This window comes from Gastrolobium bilobum, unplaced genomic scaffold (assembly GCF_033153095.1).
Source record: "Gastrolobium bilobum isolate Gb01-03AN ecotype WA unplaced genomic scaffold, APGP_CSIRO_Gbil_v1 utg728, whole genome shotgun sequence".
Classification (NCBI taxonomy): Eukaryota; Viridiplantae; Streptophyta; class Magnoliopsida; order Fabales; family Fabaceae; genus Gastrolobium; species Gastrolobium bilobum.
Genome location: NW_026899225.1, coordinates 151,731 through 173,222, shown reverse-complemented (window position 1 = coordinate 173,222; position 21,492 = coordinate 151,731). Strand labels below are relative to the sequence as shown.

Sequence of the window (21,492 nt, the reverse complement as noted above, 5' to 3'; positions counted from 1 at the left end):
TTTATGATATTTTATTTTCGCGAAAGGAAGAGGTAGTTGAGTAGAATATCCGAATTTCCGCGGGCACTAGAGGACAACAAGTCAACAACCATAAAAATTACTGAAATGAAAAATAAAATAAAATAAATAATAATAACTATAATAAAAGCAGCCATGGATTTGTGAGTTGGAAATAAATGGCGATGGTTTCCATGGCATTCTGTGTCAACACCGTGACCTTTCCAAAACTCAACAGGTTATTCAAAAAAAATCAGTTTTTTTTTAATTTTTTTAATTTCTGGAATGTAATTTATTTATAAAGTTTGAATATGATACGATTTGGGAGTGGATTAGGTGTCGTGGAATGGCATTTGCAAGTTTGAGCAACAAAGAAACCAGCACTTTGGGAGTGCGCCTTACAGAAGGCGAAGGGAATTTGCCAAAACTTGTGCTTACTTCACCAGCTGGTAGGTGCGTAATTCTTAGCTCTATTCCCTTCACAACCATGTTTTGTGCACTTTTAATAATGTTTATGAAATTCACCAATGATATTGAATCTGTGGGCCTTGTTTTGCAGTGAAGCTGAAACATACCTCTTTGGAGGTTGCATTACCTCTTGGAAAGTTCCCAATGGCAAGGACCTCCTCTTCGTTCGCCCGGACGCTGTTTTTAATAAGAAGAAACCAATAAGGTTCTTCTCCTACAATTCTCTTTCCTCTTTACTTCATCTCCCCCACTGTTTAATTTCTCTTTTACGTTGTAATTTACTAATTTTGGATTCCCCAGACACTGATTAATTTTTCTATTGGAGCAGTGGAGGCATCCCACATTGTTTTCCACAGTTTGGTCCTGGTCCAATTCAGCAGGTATGGTATGGTCCTTTACACAATGCTATTTTCTTGCACTTCATTTTATTCTGTATTTTCATTTTTATTTTTAATGTTATATATTTTAAATTAAAAATACAAGAATCTGATTGGAGTAGAGGTCATCTACCACTTGAGTCTTGGGTAATATAGGTCATGGTATGACTGCTACTTACTATTTTATGCAGCTTAGTGATAGCAACTGTGTTGCTTCCATATAGTTAATAAAACTTGCTTCTCTTCAATAAAATCACGAGTGGTGTGAAAACTTGATTATACTGTTCTTCTTTACCAATCTTGTGATAATGCTTTCATTTAAAACATTTGCTTGGTTGATTATTTTACAGCATGGGTTTGCACGGAATATGGATTGGACTGTTGTTGATTCTGAAAATGTGGAAGGAAATCCTGTTGTAACTCTGGAACTGAAGGATGCTCCTTATAGTCGTGCTATGTGGGATTTCAGCTTCCATGCTTTGTACAAGGTCAATGGCTTATTTTCTTCTAGCGCAGTTCACCTTTGCACTTTGCAGTACTAACTAGTCTACTTGTACTCATTCTTGTCTTGTTCTACTATCTAATGATGATGCAATTTCATGCTTCCTTTTTTCGCAGATCACACTAAATGCTAAAAGTCTTTCCACTGAGTTGAAAGTTAAAAATACAGACAAGAAGGCGTTCTCATTTAATACAGCCTTGCACACATATTTTCGTGTAAGTGATAAAGGTCATAGTTTTGTATAATCACTACAGCATAATCAGAATGAGGTTTCATATTTTTGCTTGAATATTGTTAACATATTGTATTGGACTTGTTGGAGATCTGAAATGAAACTATGCTTCCAATCCATTAACAAACATTTTTCGTTAAAATAATCATTTGAATGACTTAAAGTTATTCTAATGCATTTTTTTATATCAATTTTTTTGCTTAGACTTGTTGCTTAAACTTGTAAAGGTAATCATTTCAGCATTGTCATGCAGGCTTCTGTGAGTGGTGCATCAGTGAAGGGGTTGAAAGGTAGCAAAACTCTGAACAAGGATCCAGATCCTAAAAATCCGGTGGAGGGTAGGGAAGAAAGGTCTGTATCTTACTTTATGTATGGGAATTCTTAAATGGAAATAAAACATGGTAGCTACATGTACCGGGAAAAGAATATGGTAACTACTGAAGTTTGCTTTCCCTTAGTCCAGTGGCTGGATAAAAAAACTGTACTACCTATTGAGTATTTCTAACGATCTTTACCATGCTCTGCATACCATGACATGCATTTTCTCGTTAAATAAGACAACTAGTTGCCTAAAAGTCCACCTTCTTTATTTCCCTCATTTTGCCTGAATTTAAACTAGAATTCTGTATCATTACATTCATTTAGTGGCTAATTTCTGTTCTTGCTTCTTTCAATTTTCATTTCTTTCTCATTAGTCACCTTTCATCTTCGAAAGTCAGGGGGGGTTTGATCTTTTAGTCACCTTTCATCTAATGCTTAAGTATATTTTATCTCAATATATTTCATGTAAAACCAAAATTTCCGTGAATAAGGAAGAGTCAAATCTTAGCATTTAGTCTCAATTTATTAGACAGTAATCTTCATGATGCAGGGATGTGGTCACTTTTCCTGGATTTGTAGATTGCATTTATCTTGACGCTTCCAATGAGCTGCAACTTGACAATGGCTTGGGTGATCTAATATCTATCAAGAACACAAAGTATGTAATCTTAAACTTCTATTATAATAGTGTTATTTATTTGTTTTGCCCTGGTCACTTGCTTATCATCCTTTGCCCATGTAGTTGGTCTGATGCTGTGTTGTGGAATCCATATCTTCAAATGGAAGCATGTTACAAAGATTTCGTTTGCGTTGAAAATGCCAAGGTAATGAATTTACAAATTTTCTAGAAAGGGATCAAAGACATACCCTACTATGCGGTGCATCGTTCTTAATTACAATATCAACATGATGGCTATTGAATTTAAATAGACAAGTGGTTTTTGAACATATTCGTGAGCATCCTGCAGAAATGCAGTATTCTGATTGCTGAAATAGTTCTCAAGCCTTCTCTATTAATTCTTCTGAATTGTAATTCATAATTGTTTCAGATTGAAAGTGTCCAGATAGAGCCAGAACAAACTTGGACAGCTGTGCAGCATCTTAGCATTGCTTGAATCGTAACTGCGCTTCTACATCATCTATTATTTTTGTCTTATTTTGATTTGCCAGTAATATGTATCTTCTGTATTAATAATTTTCTAAGCCACAATAGCGGACTAGTGTGGTGAGGGATTTGATAGTTCATGAGTGGTGGTGACTGGTATCTCATAAGGTTGTAACAAAAATAAAAAAAATAAAAAAGAAGTAATAATTTCTTTTCTTTCATTTTTTATGTTTTCCACTATGGCGTTTGTTTTTATTTATTTTCACTTAATATGTTTTCATTTATAATTATGAAAATGTCATCAAGTTTTCTCATTATTTCTTGCTTATACGATATTGTGAAAGATAAGGAGTTTCATAATTTTCTATGCAAATTCTTGATAACAAAAAACAGTAAAAACTAGGTGATATATTTGTAATTATTAATAAAAATAATATCAATTGAAAATGAAAACAAAATCAAGCTATATACCATAAACATTTTTCTCATTTTCATTCCTCCCAATTAAATTCTATCCAAACAGGGGGTGGAAAACTAATATTTTATCTTCCAACTTTCCTTCGTTCCATTTTCATTATCCTATAATTAGCTCCCAAACATATCATATCCGTTCGCAATAAGATTGGGCATGTCATATATCTCTTGTATATGTGGGTGGGATCCAGCCCCAGCAAAGAACTCGTGGACAACCCCATTCAGGGTGATGCTACTGCATCCTGGAAGATTTAGCAGTCCCCTATGTTTTATCTGGCTTCTCACTTGAACCGCTTGGTTCCATTCTCCAGCTGCAGCATAAATGCTTGCCAAATGAACATACCGGCCACTATGATCGGGGTCCAATTCAATCAGAATTTTGCCAATCTCTTTACCAAGCTCAAGATATTTGTGTAGATGGCAGGCATTGAGCAGTGCTCCCCACATTGCAGCATTTGGCTTTACGGGCATGGACTCTATGAACTCCTTTGCTTCTTTCAACAACCCTGCACGACCCAGAAGGTCCACCATGCATCCATAATGTTCCACAGAAGGGTTCATGTTGTAAACAGTACTCATGCTCTCAAACAGGGACTTTCCTTCTTCAGTTAGTCCTGCATGACTACATGCTGTCAGAATTGCAGTGAAAGTGACCGAAGTTGGCTTGATTCCTGCTTTCTGCATTTGGATAAACCAATCTAGAGCTTCTCTTCCCTTTCCATGGACTGCAAAACCACCAATTATTGCCGTCCATGAATAGACACATTTCTTCTCCAACTTACTGAACACTAGCAGGGCTTTTTCCATTTCACCACATTTGACATACATGTCTATAAGAACACAACCCAAAACAGGATCTATTTTTATTTCGTTTTTATCAATATAAGTGTGAATCCACTTGCCTTGCTCCAATGCACCAAGGCCTGCACAAGCTGAAAGAGAGCAACTTAGTGCTATACTATCAGGTTTGATGCCTGCAACCAGCATTTGCTGTAGAAGAGACAGAGCCTCTTTGTGCATGCTTGTTCTAACAAAGCCAACAATCATGGTTGTCCAAGAGATAACATTCTTCACTGGCATAGCTTGAAAAATCTTGTAGGCCATGTCTACGTTTCCATATTTTTATTTGGGAGAAGTGTTTTTCATTTTAAATGACAGAAAGTTATGTCATTTTAAGATAGATACAGACACATACAATTTGAATTTTAAATTAAAAAAAATCACTCACTTTCTCTCTCCCATGATTTCCGTTTTTTCTGTGTCTATCTCTCTCCTAAAATGACATAACTTATGTCATTTAAAATAACAAACACCAAACCCATTTTATATACCCATCAATCATTGTATTCCAAGAAACAATATCTCGCGAGGGAAGCCGGTTGAATAGGACTTGTGCAGCTTCGATGCTGCCTGAAATTGCATAAACACGAAGGAGGGAGTTTGTGGCATAAACCTCGGAACTAAAACCCCTTTTGATAATGTGAGCGTGGATTTGCTGGGTTTCTTCAAAGGCTGAGAGGGCAGAACACGCTTTTAGAGGGAAAGGGAAAGTGTAAGCATTGTGAGGTACTGAATGGTGAAGCATTTGATGGTACAAAAGCAGCGCTGCTTCTGGGTCGTTACTGTTTGAGTATGCTCTTATCATGGTGTTCCACATAACAGTATTTGGTGAGCTTATTCTGTCAAAAACCACACGAGCATAGGCTAAGTTGCCTAACTCTTTTGATGCGTATGAAGCCAATAGCTTGCTTAATGTTATCTGGTGCATGATGGTGCCTTTTTTCAACAATTGGCCATGAATCTGATCCAGTTCTTTTATATTTGAACATCTCTCCAATAAAGCCTGGGTCTGCTCCGCATTGGGTTGCAGTAGCGGCATAGTCGCCATTTAGTACAAAGAAATCCAATTATCCTCCAAAGAAAAGTTGAAATAATTTGGAGGAAAAAGAACAAGACGTTGTTCTAAATTAGTGGCTTTAAATTGTTTACACTAGTTTGGGATAAGATACTTGTAGACCAGACAGAATATCCTGCTTTACATAAGAAAACAAAGATAAAAAAAAATAAATTTGCACTTCCTTTGGTTTTCATGTACTTGCTGTCTCTTCAGTTTTAAGTATTAACCAGATATTACAAGACAGATTTTCAACAAGAATTAAAAAAAGGAAAAAAGTTATTACTGTAGTAACATCCAGTTTGCAGTTGTAAATTCACCCCTACTTTAAGATAGTGAGGGAAAAACACACTGGAGGAGCAAACACAAACCTAGATGCAACATGAAGTGATAAAACAAACAGACAAACGCAGTAAACAGAGAAAAAAAGAACAGTGACATTTTGCTGATCAACTCTATTCAGCAAATTTTAGTTCTCGTGAACAAATTTGAATCAATTAACAGAACAGTTCTCAACAATCTAAGAACCATTGAAGCTTTAAAGAGGAAAGAAAGGAAAGCAGCTTTACAGTCTCAAAAGCCTAAACCACTCCCTCAAAGTTGCACCAGTCAAGAAGACAACGTTGCAATGATGCACACCAGCAGTATGATCAACCCCACAGCAAAAACCCAATAGACCCATTTTTTGTTCCTTTTCTTCATCTGGTTAGCATAGTAAAGACTATTAGTTCCACCATGAATGAAGTTACCCGCATTAACCACATTATCCTCAATGTTATCCAAGTGTTCTCCTTGTGTCTCAACCAGAATAGCCATATCAAGAAAAACCTGGTGAAGCTTATTCAAACTCCTCTGGATATCCAACACAGCCTCATGCCTAACCTGAGTACCCAAATCAGCCTCAGTTTTCCCAGCCAAAAACTCAACTTTGAGACTTCCTGAAATCATCTTCTCCATGACCTCCTCGCTGGGAACCTCACCAGTTACCGTATAGTATCTTCTCTTCAAATCTTCCTTGTGATCTGAAAGAATCTTGTCTCTCAAGGACTGAAAATCATTCATCATGTCCCTAAGCTTTACCCTCAAACCATTTGTGACAGATAATCTTGTCCTATCAACGGGGCTTCCCTCTTTGAAGGATTCTGATATGCTGCGATTGGCCATGTTGGATTGATCAAGAACCTCAAGCCTTGCCTTGATAATCTTTGCCTTGCGAAGCACGGCAACCATGTCAGACTCCATGCGGTCTCTTAACCCACGTAGAACTTTGGCACTGTGAGTGGACTTTGTCTCTTCATTCAGTTGCTGAAGATCAAATAAGAGATTGGTGATCTCTTCCATTTCAACCTTGATTGCTTCAACTTCTTGGAAGAACTGAGAGAGGTTATGGTCTTCTATGGGGTTGAGTTGACCTGCCTCAATGTCAAGATCGTCTTCAAGTTCCTTCTGAACGTGCTTCTTCAGTTCAACATAACTTAGGAACGATTTAGTCATCAGATCATTCATCTTTGCAAAATTTTGCAAAATCCAACCTGCAAAAGCAACAAAACCCAGAATCAATAAAGCAAGAAAATGGAATACTTATGGGTTTCATGAGAAAACAATGAAACACACCCTTTTGGAAAGATTCAAGAAATGAGTCAATTTCTCAATGGATGCAAGTTTTTGTCATGAAGCAATGCTCCAAGTGATCTAGATGAGAGAGAAAACACAGTCAGCGACGAGAAAATAACAAGGAAGACAAGAAAACCGCAATGTTAAAAAAGAAAAAAAGGGAAAAAGGGAAAGCCAAAAATGGAAAGAACGGAACATTAAAAATTGATTCTTTAGTATATCACGCACAGAGAAATGTGGTTCCAAAAAAGTTTTAGGTTGTATCAAAAAAGGAGAAGCAAAAGCCGTGCAATTTCAGAGTGGTAAAAAAGTTTGAGAAAATAGGAAAGGGGGATGGGTGAAAAAGAAGAGAAGAGTGTGACTGAACCTTTTCTTGGGTGCTAATGATCCCTTGAAGAACAATTCAGTGATAATATGATGATGAATGCAGTTTGAAATTTTGAGTCGGTTTTCTTAACATTGTGAAATAAATACCTTCTCGCAATTAAAATTTGAAATTTTTGGGTTCGGAGAAGTATCCGTTGGATATGAGAAGTGAATAAATGCGATGTTCTCTCTACACGCTAACTGTTGAACTTGAATGGTAAAATAGCAAAGTTAAAGAAAGAAGGAAATGTTATGTTTAGAATTATAAATCATTTCATCGTAGGCTTTTTAACCACTGTAGCCCTTTATTAATAATTATTTATCAAATTGTCCTCGATTAGAAACTATTACGAAAAATTAACCCTCCAAACAAACATAACACCAATCTGCCCTTGTTTGACCGTTGACCACGAAGCATACCCGGGTACCCCACTCCATACCCGGGTATATTTTAAAAAAATCAACCATACCCGGGTATGTAGTGGGGTACCCGGGTATTGTTCTTCGATCTGGAAATTTTTTGAATTATTTACCCGGGTAGGTAATGGGGTACCCGGGTATATTTCGCGAATAGGGTTTTTTAAAAGCCCCAGCAGCCCCCATTTGGAAAACCCACAAAGGGTACCCGGGTAGAGAGCTGTTGAAGTGCGATTTCGTCCATTCTGGGAGCACGTTTGATCGATCATCTCAAGACTTTGTCATCATCCTTGGCGCACGGTATGGGTTTCTTCTACCGATTGAAATTTCAAGATTTGTTATTTTTTTTCCGTTTGAATTTCTGATTCATCATAAAAATCGGCCTGACCTTGATGTAATCATGTATGCATTTTAATTTATTGCTTTGCTTATTGTTAATTTTCGTTTTCAAAATGCATTCTGATTTGTTGCTAATAAAAAACCCTAACCCTAACCCTAACCCTAAACCTTTTTATCCATATTCTCTGAAATTGAATTTTTTTTTTTAATTTTTTTTACAGTGTTATTGCATGGAGGACAGACGCGCTGGGAAGAAGAGAGCGATGAATACTGAAGGGAGGAGCAAGCACCGACATGATGTATCTTCCTCCTCTCAGCCCCAGGCTGTGCATCAGGCTCCGGACCTGCCGTTCGGATATTTATTTGAGGATGACGCTGGTGCACACGAGCGGTTTGTGAAGTTTTTCATGAGTCGAAAAATTTGTGAGCCGAAATCACTGGATTCGGCGTTCTTCAATTTGGAGCGGTTCGACATAATCCCACTTCTTCAGCAAACACATTTGCTGGTGCTTGCGGAGATGAGGTGCCCGTACTCAGAGGTCATGGTGCGAGCATTCTACCAGAACCTGGGCTATGTGCATGGTGAGCTAACTTCCCGTGTATGCGGGATTGATATCATCCTTACTGCTCCTATGTGGACAGAGTTGCTGGGATTTGACTTCGACGGTGAGACAGGGTCAGCACTATATGACGGAGACAGCCATCATATATTTGGTGGTTATGATAGGGAGGCTGTTGTGGCTGAGACCAGGAGGGCAAATGCAGAGGCCGGACAATTTGCTCATTACCCTTGGTATTGGGTACCCCGCGAAATCTACGCGGGTACCCCATTACCTACCCGGGTAAATAATTCAAAAAATTTCCAGATCGAAGAACAATACCCGGGTACCCCACTACATACCCGGGTATGGTTGATTTTTTAAAAATATACTCGGGTATAGAGTGGGGTACCCGGGTATGCTTCGTGATCAACGGTCAAACAAGGGCAGATTGATGTTATGTTTGTTTGGAAGGTTAATTTTTCGTAATAGTTTCTAATCGAGGGCAATTTGGTAAATAATTATTAATAAATGGCTACAGTGGTCAAAAAGCCTTTGATCGTATCTTATTCTTAAATTAAACGCTTTAAATTTTAATTATTTTTACCTATAAAATATATCAATTATTTTAATATATTATCTACTTATCATTTTATTATATAATACTTATTTTCTTTGAAATTAGATAGCAATGAAATGAACTTGGATTTAATGGACCTCATCCACAAGATCCATTTATTAAACTAGCATTATTTGAGTGGAAAGTTGAAACCCGAACGACGAACAAAATATGGAGAAAATCTTGCAAAATTCAGAAAATAGAAATAGAAATTTCTCTCAACTTGACAAAACCTATAACGTTCCATTAAAAATGGTAGAGGCAATATATATGTATTCAATATACTTGCGCTGGTTAATTAATACTTGAATGTGGCTAAACTATTTATAATTTTCTTCATACAGAAACAGAAACCCCTAGGCAAAAAATAATAACATTTTTTATTATTAATAAATTTGATTTACTCCTCCGATAACTAATTTTACATTAATTTTCACCAAATGAATAAACAGGTTTATTTTAATTAACTATAAAATTAACGCAATTAATTAATTAATTTTAAAGATTTAAGTTCACGTAAATCCAATCTTCCCATAAACAAAATCTTAGTTTACTTTCGTTTTATTTTCTTATTGAAAATATAAGTCGTGTTGATTTCTTAATTTGTGATAATAAAATACATTCTATTTTTTTTTTTGTTTATATTAGCTTTTTTAATTTTAATTTTACCGAATATATTCCTACATATTTTTTTTAAACAAATATATTAGTTGTGCACATCTTTTGTAGAGTTTAATAATGTGAAATTTAAGGAGATGCTAATAGCAATGATTTGCTATCTCCCAAACTTCTAGCTTTCTCGGATTTTGGTTTGATATTATCCAATTTTTATTTAAATTTATCGAAATATACTCTTTAGGTAAAGGTATCCTTTGAATAGCATTGTTTAAATAAAGTAATTACTTTAAAACATTTATTCTATTGTAAATTGCAGATAATATAAATATAAATGAAACACATATTTCTCATAACCAAATAAAGTTTTTATCATGTGTGATTACATATTTATGTTGAGCTCATCCTTAAAAAAAATTACTACAAAAAAAGGTTCAACAAATTTTTTGTAACTACGTCTGTTGTTTGGCCTTTTCAGCCTCAAGCTTTCGCAACATTGATGAACTCAGCTTAATTTCACCGGATTCTCCAGAGAGTAAATCTACAACTTCAATCTGCATAAATGCGACAAAAAATTTGATAAGTAGACAGATAAATTCTTTAGCTTTTTTATATCAGATATTATAACAAAACCACATAAACAATAAATTGAGACCTTTAACTGTGAAAGGCCTCTTTCAGCTCTTTTTCTGTTTACTGCCAATCCACCCGGTAATGTCTCTTTGCTATCAGAGAACCAACTCCAGTTAGTAATCAAATAACTGAGTGACATTTCAAAGTCAACATATATAACGTTCTGTTCATTTGTTTATACTGCAATCAGAATTGAAAAGAAATCACAAAATCATGACAACAATGGACCTGGGAATAAAAGAAGATACTCAGCTCAATTTGCTACCAAAGCAAGACTTTAATTATCATGAACGTAGTTCAGAAAATAGCCAATAGGAATGAAATACTTAGTCACAAGATACTTTTTATAAGCTGTCATATCAAGATATATAATCGAATGCACACTTCATAGTTCATACCACTACCAAATATTAAGACGACATACATACAGGCCTGCGTAATTACAAACCTTACAATCACAGCCTCTAAATTTTCATCCACAATGGAAGGGCCATACGGATCTGTGATTGGTACAGCTTGCACTTCCAACTCTGGTTTGATAGACTGCAAGTTTGTTCAAACTAATATTTATCAAAATTTAAACAAGAAAAAAATGTATTTTTAACATAAATCCTGCTAGAAGAAACACTATATGTAACTGATTGAACACTATATCAGTAGATCATTCATTTTCTCACTTATCTACCGAAATAGAAACTAACAATAAAACTATGCAGCCCCTCCTAAGTACACTGTGCTACTTGAAAAGTTGAAACAGATTTGTTGCTGTTAAACTGACGATAAAAAAGTCTACAAATCTAACTCTGATATTCTACATTAACATGCAAAATGAAAAGCTTTTAAGTTTTCTGGCCAACAATTATACATGTCAAATTAAAAAAAAAGAACAAGGAATTCTTTTTATGAAGGCAAACTGTCATTGCTTAGTCTCGTACTGAGTCGTACCTTTATGAAAGTCTTGACATTATGTATCCTTTCCTCAATGGGCTGTATCAGTTCAGCGAACTGCAAAAGTGGAACAAAGATCACATAAAGAATTTTCAAATCTAAACATGGAAGGAAAACACGAGGTAAAAATAAAAAGGACTCCTTTACGTGTAAAAATCCACAAGCCTCAAGATTGTCATATAGCACAAGGCTTCAAATTTAGCTAGCTTCTATATAATTTACAAAAGATGTTTTGATAAAAATGAAAACTTGATCACTAAATTTTACTAGCTAAACACTTGAAGCATTTAATTGTTTTCTCCGTTTAAGTAACAAATTCAGTTTAACTGTTTAAATTTTGAGAAGTGACGGCTGATGATTATCCTTAGTTTTGAGTTTTGACTTTAAAACTTCTCTTTTATGTAATTTGATATCCTTCATCTATTTCATCTGTGAGTAATCCAAAATGATATAGACTTACTTCGAATAGAATGAGGCTGACAGAGAATTCAACAAGGGAATATGACAATTGAAGATAAAAGCAAAGAGCAAAGTTCAGACTAATTATTTCATTATTGTTTTAACTCTCAGCAAACAAACTAATGACCATGTCTTGGAGTACCAGATTCTTGGACCATAACAATCCACAAGACAGAAACTTACCTGACCAAATCAGACACAGCAAGGCATAACAGAGAGAATTGACACCTAAAAGTTTGATATTTTCAATAGAACTTGAAGGGTAAAAAAAAAACAATTCAACAAGTGCGCTGGTTCTCAAAAGTGAAATGTTATTAAAGCAACCAAATCAGTAATAGTATTTACATTGTGAAGTTTAAGCTATACAGTTGAAAACATAAAATCAGTAATAGGGTACATAAAAACCCTATTCTGAAACAGCAACGCGGATAAGCAGTTTCAGTCTCTCAGCACAGTTAAGAGTCTAATTAGCAGCAAATAGACAAAGGTAACTGTTAAATCCACACAATGACAATGACAATGACATCTCTAAAATGGAAAAGGAAACCTGCTTCTTTGCCAGCATAGGCCCCTCGCAAACTCCAATCACAATCCGACGCCTTGCCAACTCCGCTGAAGCCTGCACAACACTTGGCATTATCTAATTTAAAAAATAAAAAACAAAAATGGAAATTTCGGAGAGAATTAACGAGATATTGATAACCGAAAGAGGGAGCAGTTGAGCATATAGAGAGAGAGAGAGAGAGAGAGAGAGAGAGAGATACGGTGAGAAAGAGGCGGTGGCCGTCGTGCAATCGGTCAAAGGTGCCACCGTTGACCACAGCTTCGTAGGTATTGGGCGGAGATAGGTTCGGAACCACCATGGGATCATCGTGAACCGCCATTCAAATAGCTTCAACTGCAAGCACGAGCCAGCAGCGGTGGATGTGAGATAAGAATCGGAGCAGCGAGGATCACATGCCAAACTAATGGGTTGGTTGTGGTGTGCTTGAGCATCTAACCATTTGCTATACGAGGAAAGTTCAATTCCCACTTTAATAACGTGTTATATAATTTTTAATTTTTTAATTTTTCAACCTCAAACGAACATTAGACAAGGTTGTCTAAAGTAACATTAGATACTTTTTTCCCATATATATATATAGGGTCAAGAACATTTTACACTAGTGTAAGTTACACCTTATGTATATATATGGAAAAAATATTTATCCTTTTAAATGACACAACTTATATCATTTCACTCTCACAAAGAGGTGGGACCCACACCTTTATATTTTTTTATCTACTCTCTCCTCTTTTATCTATCTCTTACCGGTCGTACTCCTCGTAATTCTGAAAAGTTACTTTTTTTTTTCACTCTACACGTCAGCAATGTGACTAGGGAGAGAGAAAAAAAAAGCAACTTTTCAGTTTTACACAAAGTACAACCGGTCGTACTTTGGGTAAAACACCTAAAATGACACAAGCTTGTGTCATTCAAAAGGATACTTCTTTTTCCCATATATATATATATATATATATATATATATAGAAAAATATTTGTCATTTTAAATGACAGAAAGTTATGTCATTTTAAGAGAGATACAGACACAGAAAATTTGAATTTTAAATTAAAAAAAACACCCACTTTCTCTCTCCCATGATTTCCGTTTTTCTGTGTCTATCTCTCTCCTAAAATGACATAACTTATGTCATTTAAAATGACAAACACCAAACCCATATATATATATATATATATATATATATATATATATAGGGGAGGGTTTTTTTGAGTCCAGAGTAAGACTTTTAAGTGTTACTCCTCATCTTAATCGTTGATGGATGAAAATCAACTGTTGTCATTTGTAATATAATTAATAATTAATTAATTAATATAATTTCCTAAACTATAACCGTTGGATGGACGGAAATCAAGGGCTGAGATAAGGGAGTAAGACTTATAAGTAGGGGTGCTAAACGAGCCAGGGGACTTTGGCTCGGCTCGTGAAGGCCTGAGCTTACATGTCTGAAATTGATTGTTGGACCCACGCTTGGACTTGTATAAAAGCTCGTTTAATAAAAAGGCCTCAGGCTCTAATTCAAAAGCTCGGCCTTAGAGCCTCTCAGGCTTGCCTAATATATAATTTTTTTATTTTTATACTACTTGTGATAACCCTCTCTCTCTTTTCAATTCATTTCATCCCATTTTATTAATTAAACAGACTTTTTAAATGATTTTATTTTATATATGCTATTTGGATATACATTAAATTTATGAATATTTATGGAATTACTAGTGCTGTTGATTGTATATTTTGTTTGGATAAATTTTTGTTGTCTTCTTTTTTTTAAACAGGCTAAACAAGACTTTTATTTGTTGTAAATGAGTCAGGCCACAGGCTGATATTATATTCGTAACAGGCTAAGGCCAGTCTGACACATTTGAACACAGGCTCGGCTCGTTAAGACCAAAGCTCGGCTCGGCTCGTTAACACCCCTACTTATAAGTCTTACTCTTGAGTCAAATGATCTCTCTCCATATATATATATATATAGATAGGATCAACTTACACCAGTGTAAGAATAATAAATCTTACACCAAATCTTAACCATTGATTTTCGTGCATCCAACAGTTGAGATTTATTGGGAATTAAAAATTAATTAATGAGTGAGACCTAATAAATCTTAACCGTTAGATGCAGAAAATCAATGGTTAAGATTTGGTGTAAGACTTATTATTCTTACGCCGGTGTAAGATGATCATGCCTCATATATATATAAATATATATATATATATATATATATATATATATATATATGGTTCGCTTTTTCTACGATCAATGTAAATAACTTATCGACATTGAGCCCAAAACGACGTCATTTTGAGGCGAAAATCAAGGCTTTTTTATATATAATTTATTTCAGGCTTATTATAGTCTTTTTTATTATAATTTTTCAACCCAAAATGACGTCGTTTTGGGAGCGAATGTAGATAATTTGTCTACATTCACTTTAGAAACGTTAAAGCCTATATATATATATATATGAGAAAAGTATTTCTCCAGTCAATGGAGATAAAGTCATCTCGAGTTGATTTTCGTGCATCTAATGGTTGAGATTTATTGTGAATTAAAAATTAAATATATAGGCTTTAATGTTTCTAAAGTGAATGTAGATAAGTTATCTACATTCGCTCGTAAAACGACGTCGTTTCGGCTTGAAAAATTTAAATGAAAGATAACTTATCTACATTTACTTTAAAAACATTAAAGGCTCTATATATATATATATATAGGGTTTGTTTTTCTAAAGTTACTTTAGATAACTTTATCTAATGTTCATCAAAAGGACGTCGTTTTGGAGCGGAAATCATAGTGTTTTTGTAATTTTAATTTATTTCAGGGTTATAATAGTCTTTATTATTCTAATTTTTTAATTTTTCAACCCCAAAACGACGTCGTTCGATGAACATTAGATAAAATTGTTTAAAATAACATTAGATACTTTTTTCCCATATATATATATATATATATATATATATATATATATATATATATATCCGTGCGTGTGAAGAAAAAATGACTTTGTTTTAGGGGATTGTTTTTCTCATAAAGTGGGGGACAAGTTCTCTTATATTGAGAAATAATTAAAATAGGACCTATTAATTTTCTTTTTAAAAAAAAGAGGCACATTTTTTTTACGTGAGAACAAGAGAAGATATTTTTAAGCAACGTAAGAATATAATTTCTCTTTGTTTTATCTCATAATAATTTATCAATTTTAATCTTTTAATTTTTAAATTTTTTATATATATCACATGATTTTTATTTATAAATTATATAATTATAATATTTATTATCTTATTTATGTTGTATCAAATCTTATAAAAATTTGATAATAATAAAAAAATAACTAAATAATTCTTATTTTTTATATATTTTAAAATATATATTTTGTTAATTTTAATAATGCATTTCTAAAAAATTATTAAAAATATTTGAATAATATGAAATTTTATAAAAATAATTATATGATACAAAATTCTAATTTAATGATAGATTTATTATATTTTTATTTAATAAAAAATTATCTAATAATATAAAAGTAATTTTGATTTTATACTTAAGTAAATTAATAGTTCATTTACGTGTGTGTGTAAATTTAACTTTTTTTTTAATTCAAAATTTAATATAATATTAATAGGGTTTGCTTTTTCTGCAGTTACTGCAGATAAGTTATCTGCAGTAAGCCCAATACGACGTCGTTTTGGGGCGATAATCATGGTGTTTTGGTAATTTTAATTTATTTCAGGGTTATAATAGTCTTTACATTTATAATTTTTTAAGATTTCAATACCAAAACGACGTCGTTTTGAGAATAAATGCAGATAATTATCTGCAGTAATTGCAGAAACATTTTTCCCTTATTAATAATAAATAAAATAATTAAATAAGTGAAATAATATTTTGAAAAATAAATAAAATATACCTTAAATTATATAGAAAGAATAATTTTATAACCATAAAAGTTACACTCTCAATCTTAATTGTTAATTATATTTATTTCTTATAATTTTAATTTATTATATATATGAGTAAGCAATTAATACCTAAGACATAAGAGTTCTTATTTTTACATAATTGTATGTTGATTATGCTCCAATTATATAATATATTTTAAATAAGATTGAATATAAGGAAATTATCACTTTATAACAATACAAGAATAACTAGTTTTATATAAAATCTTAGGAAAAAATATTTATTCTTTTAAACGACATAATTTATGTCATTTCACTCTCACATAGAAGTGGGATCCACACATTTTTTTTTTGTTCACTCTCTCTCCCTCAAGATTTATCTCTTTCTTTTATTTAAAATAACACAACTTTACATCCTTTAAAATGACACACACTTTTTCCTAAATCTTATACATTAATCCAATTATACCTGGTGGTTCATATAGTTAATAAATTAAAATTGTGAGATATAAATATAATTAATGATGAAGATTTAGAGTAACTTACATCAATATAAAATTCGGTTAAATATATCTTACATTATATCTCTATACAAAGATAATAATATAATTTTTTAAATAAAAATTATATTAAAATTGAATTTACCAAAACATGAGCATAAGTATATAATAAATAAAACAATATATATATATATATATATATATATATATATATATGTATGGGGTTTACATATCTGCAGCTGTTGTACGTGCAACAGTCAAATACTTGCCATATATACGTAAAAACATTAAATATGGGGAATCATAACTATACAAAAGATGAAAGTATTAAATGTGAAAAATCATAATCATACAAAAGATGAAAGTATTAAATGTGAAGAATCATAACTGTATCTATCGTTGTTATACGTAAAGCGGCTGTAGAAATAATTTTACCTATATATATATATATATTTATATAAATCCTTGGTGTTAAGTTTGAATGCAAAATAACCGAACCGAACCATATTTTTTCTAAACAAATTTTGAGAACCAAATTGATTTTATAAATCGATTTAAAAATTAAACTAAATAAAAATAATTGGTTCGAAAATTAATTCAGAACCAGTTTAAAAATCAGTTTGCTTAACATAAAGTGTGGAATTGAATCTATCAATATCACACAAGCGGGAAGCTGGCCAAAAAGCTGATGTTGCTTGAAAGGGGGCTATCAATTCTAGAACAAGCCATTTATTGTTTGGTACAAGAATAGGACGGAAAGAAAATAAATCAACAATGTATGGAGACAAATTGGTATCCAGATACATGAACAAATTATTCTATTTTATTTTTCCCATCCGCCACCAAACTTGGATCCAACCGCTCTAGTGACTTTCAGAATATAAAAATAATGAAATACTAACAACCACACTATTCGATACAATTTATTAGTAATGCAACATGAAATTTAATTAATATGAAAAAAAAAAGTTAAAAGACATGGTTCGTTTGAATACTGTTTCTAAAAACAGTTTTTAATTTTAAAAATATATATATAAAAAAAACTCATTTGATAGGTTTGTTTTGTAAAAAAATTTAAAAATTATAAGGAAAATGTTATACTTACAACCTATTTTTTGTTTACAACTTCTTACAATAATATCATAACCGTTGATTTTCGTCATCAACGGTTACCATTTATTATGAATTAATAATTAATTAATAAATTTCATTTGTGAAAATCTTAACCGTTGATTGACGAGAATCAACGGTTAAGATATGATTGTAAGAGGTTATAAACGAAAATAGGTTGTAATTATAACTTTCTTAAAATTATAAATATTTTTTTATTTTTAGAATCAAATATAGAAATTATATCTAAATTATTTTATATTTTGACTTTTAAGTTTCAAAATAAAAAAATATATATTTTTATAAGTATAACTATTCTACAAAATAGTTTGAAGAGAAAAAAAAAAAAAAAAACACAATCAAACGGTGCTCTTCCTAATCGGGCTCCAGTTGCTTTGCACCGATGGGATGGTCTATCAATACGGAGAGTGAAATGACCAAAACAAAGACAAAGGTACAAATCTGGAATTAAGTGCCTGTTTGGATTCTCTTTTTTAAGCTACAAGATACTTATAAGCATAAGCTAGGTCAAACAGGTTTTGGGAAAAAGCTCTTATAACAAAAAACTCTTTTTTTAATAATGAAGAAAAAAGCTGAAAACTAAAAGATACTAGAATGAGCTTTTTTTTAAGCTCTTATCTGTTTTTCTTGAATTGTGTGTTTTTTTTAAAATGAAGAGTGATAAAGATAGAAAGAGATAATTTTCTTGAAATATGTGCTTTTAAGTAATTTTTAAGCTAAAATTTTTATGTAATTTTCAAATAACTTTTAGCTTATTTTTTTAAGCTCTTTTTTTTAGCTTTAGCTTATAAGTAGCTTCTAACTTAAAAATAAGAGGATCGGTTAAATTCTCTATTTAAAATTTAGGCTGTCGTTATATTACTTTTTTTTTAAAGAAGTATCATTAAATTAGTCAGTTAAATATTAAAATATTATCATTTTATTTTTCCAAAAAAGAAATCGTTGAATTAGTCTCTTCAAGATATTTGATAGAGGATAAATTTTTTTATGCTCAAAAATCATAATTTCTGAAAATATAGTGAAAAAGTGAATTTTCTGGAAACGTGACCAAAAAACTATTTGGATGCCAAAATATTATCAGAATGTGGATTCAAATTCAGTGATTCTATATTTGATTGATTGTTATTAGAAATGTAAGTAATTTTACAAAAATAACTCCACGTTTCAATCTTTTCTTGAAGCACAATTTACAAGTTCTTCCTTGAATTTTATACAGAACTTTATTCCCCACTCATCGCATTTCCTCTCTTCTCTCATTGCCTCGTTAGATTTCTCGCTCAACTTTCTGTCTTTTTGCTAGATTCTCAATCCATTGCCCTATTCCTTCATGGGTTGGAACTCAATTTGGGTTTTCATTTCTGGGTTTTTGCCAAATTTTTAAGTGCTGAACATTTCAATTTTTAGTAGAATTTTTGATTCCAGGAGAGAGTTTAATTCCACATTCTGGGAAATAAGTCTGTGAAATCCTTCTGGATTTTCAAATTTGACAGAAAAATTTAATTTTTTTATTCAATTTTGGATTTTGACAACTGGGTTTGTACGAGAATGCCTACTACCACGGAATATCAAGGTTTTGTTCTAAATCTCCATGGCACTCAAGTTTCCTCCATGAAGGTTCAAGCTTGGAGCAAGAGCTTGATTTGTTTCAAAAACTGGAAGGTTCATTCCGTGTCATTAGCAAAAGCGGCGTGCTCTACAAATTATCAATTTTGTTTTTCAGATCTATCACGAATAGGTTTAACAGAGGGTTTATTTTGTCAACAAAATTGTGTGAAAATTTCTCATTCACTGGGAATATGAAAATACCACCTCCTTTGTGATAATTTTGGATGATATTTTTACATACAAATATTTCACAAATCAAAATCCCGAAAAAATTAGATTATCGATAAAATTTTCTCAATCCCTTTACCAAATGTGGATAAAAAAAATCTTAATATCAGTTTTTCGAGTATCTCAAAAAAATCCCTACAAAAAAATCTTAAATAAATTTATCCATACAAAAGACTAAAGTGATAATACAAAATGATAAATTTAGTGATAATTATGTACTTTTAAGGGGTTAATTTAGTAAAAATTTATTTAAATGACTAATATAGTGAAACTCTAATTTTTAATTAATTAATTTAAGAACAAAAATATTTATAGGACTAACGTGACGAAACACTAGTTGAATGAAGGGTTTATTTCCAAAAATTATGTGAAGCAATTGGTATGGGGTTATTTCAGTTTAACCAGCGTTATTGAAATTGAATCTTAATTTGACTCAATTTAATCGGACTATGGAAGTAATCAGTGAATTAGTGGAAAAATCTTTAAAATAAAAATGAAGGATTTATTCCTTGCTTTTATTAGGACAACGACGTTCAAAGTGGCTAAATAAAGTTATGCATGCAAATTAGCACATAAAGGCAATCATTGTGAACCCTCGATACAATTATTTGCCTTTGACGTATCTGATGTTCTTAGGGATATATTAATGGGTAATTTTGGGCAGTTTTGTTAGGAGTTAAGCATTATTGTAGTGGCTTGTTTTATTTCATTTTAATCTATTTAGTTGTTGCTATAGTGGATGGTTACTACTTTCAACTTGTACTTTGTCTATTTAAACCTTCATTATGTTGAATAAAAAATCATCAATAGAGAATTAATTTTTTAATTAAGATAGGTCGCAAAGGGAAACCCATTTATATACTAACGTGGTATCAAAGCTAGAACATAGACAAATGGACGAAAAAGTTAGAAGACACAGTTCAGTTCCATACAATTCAAGCATATTTTCACCCAACTTCGCAAGCCTAAACCGTCGAAAGGGAGAGTTTGTCAAAATGAGAGAGAGAGAAAAAAAAGCCTTGATTTTTTTGTTGGATAAATAATCGTTTTATTTCTCTGTAGGGGAAAGTATCATTACTTTTACAAAAGTTTAATTAATTAAAAAAAAAAAACTTCTATTTAGAATTTTTTGATCAAATTCCCAATTTTCAACTTATGAAAGTGTAGTAAAGCAATTTTCTATTACGTTTTTTTTATTTTTTTAAAAAATTATTAAATTATAAAAAAACTAAACATCTTTAACAAAAAAAAAATGTGTTTTTCTTTAGAAAAAGCCCAAACAAACATCGCTTAATTTTCCTTCGTACCTCCTACGGGCAATATGCCAGTTAATGGTTAGCACCGGTTGATGTATACGCTATACAAACTGATATTAAGAACACCGACCAAAATGTCACTCTTCATCAAGTTTTTTACTTAAATGTCACGTGAACAGTGTTATTTTTCAATATGCCACGTGAACAAGTTCGCTAGGCACTGTAGCGAACTCAGTTTGCTGACATGTCACGTTTATAGTGGATAACAAATACCAAGTTAAAAAAAAAAATAGAACCAAGTTCGCTACACGGAGTAGCGAACTTGGTTGAAATATATATTTCAACCAATTTCGTTACTCTGTGTAGCGAACTTGGTGTCCACTTAAAACACGA

At 32.3% G+C, this 21,492-nt stretch overlaps 3 protein-coding genes across 3 annotated transcripts; 1 reads left to right on the top strand and 2 right to left on the bottom strand.

Annotated features, from left to right (window-relative positions):
* The first annotated feature begins 100 nt into the window (after window positions 1-100).
* On the top strand, window positions 101-3,223 carry LOC133288575 (putative glucose-6-phosphate 1-epimerase). The gene is made up of 10 exons (XM_061486373.1): window positions 101-235; window positions 334-450; window positions 557-670; window positions 794-845; window positions 1,193-1,330; window positions 1,461-1,559; window positions 1,830-1,927; window positions 2,448-2,555; window positions 2,640-2,721; window positions 2,947-3,223. Exons 1-10 carry the CDS (start codon window positions 177-179, stop codon window positions 3,010-3,012), a joined length of 933 nt encoding a protein of 310 aa, XP_061342357.1. The 5' UTR covers window positions 101-176; the 3' UTR covers window positions 3,013-3,223.
* Window positions 3,224-3,587: 364 nt separating this feature from the next.
* Window positions 3,588-5,372, bottom strand: LOC133288538 (pentatricopeptide repeat-containing protein At5g66520). Its single transcript, XM_061486319.1, has 2 exons — window positions 4,796-5,372; window positions 3,588-4,593 (listed from the first exon to the last, which is right to left on the bottom strand). The coding sequence occupies exons 1-2, from the start codon at window positions 5,362-5,364 to the stop codon at window positions 3,588-3,590; spliced, it is 1,575 nt and encodes a 524-aa protein (XP_061342303.1). The 5' UTR covers window positions 5,365-5,372.
* A 607-nt stretch (window positions 5,373-5,979) lies between these two features.
* LOC133288576 (syntaxin-112-like) lies at window positions 5,980-13,157 on the bottom strand. Its single transcript, XM_061486374.1, is given in 7 exon segments — window positions 5,980-6,902; window positions 10,304-10,433; window positions 10,535-10,604; window positions 10,961-11,055; window positions 11,458-11,517; window positions 12,467-12,538; window positions 12,684-13,157. Coding segments are annotated over 7 exon segments (1,470 nt in total). The 5' UTR covers window positions 12,804-13,157.
* Window positions 13,158-21,492: the final 8,335 nt, after the last annotated feature.

Bases quoted from the DNA above. Each gene is read 5' to 3' on its own strand.
- LOC133288575 (XM_061486373.1), top strand. From the start codon at position 177: ATGGCGATGGTTTCCATGGCATTCTGTGTCAACACCGTGACCTTTCCA. The intron at 1,331-1,460 runs GTCAATGGCTTA...CTTTTTTCGCAG, and splicing joins GCTTCCATGCTTTGTACAAG to ATCACACTAAATGCTAAAAG. The intron at 1,560-1,829 runs GTAAGTGATAAA...ATTGTCATGCAG, and splicing joins CCTTGCACACATATTTTCGT to GCTTCTGTGAGTGGTGCATC.
- LOC133288538 (XM_061486319.1), bottom strand. From the start codon at position 5,364: ATGGCGACTATGCCGCTACTGCAACCCAATGCGGAGCAGACCCAGGCT. The intron at 4,594-4,795 runs GGTTTGGTGTTT...CAAATAAAAATA, and splicing joins ATTGATGGGTATATAAAATG to TGGAAACGTAGACATGGCCT.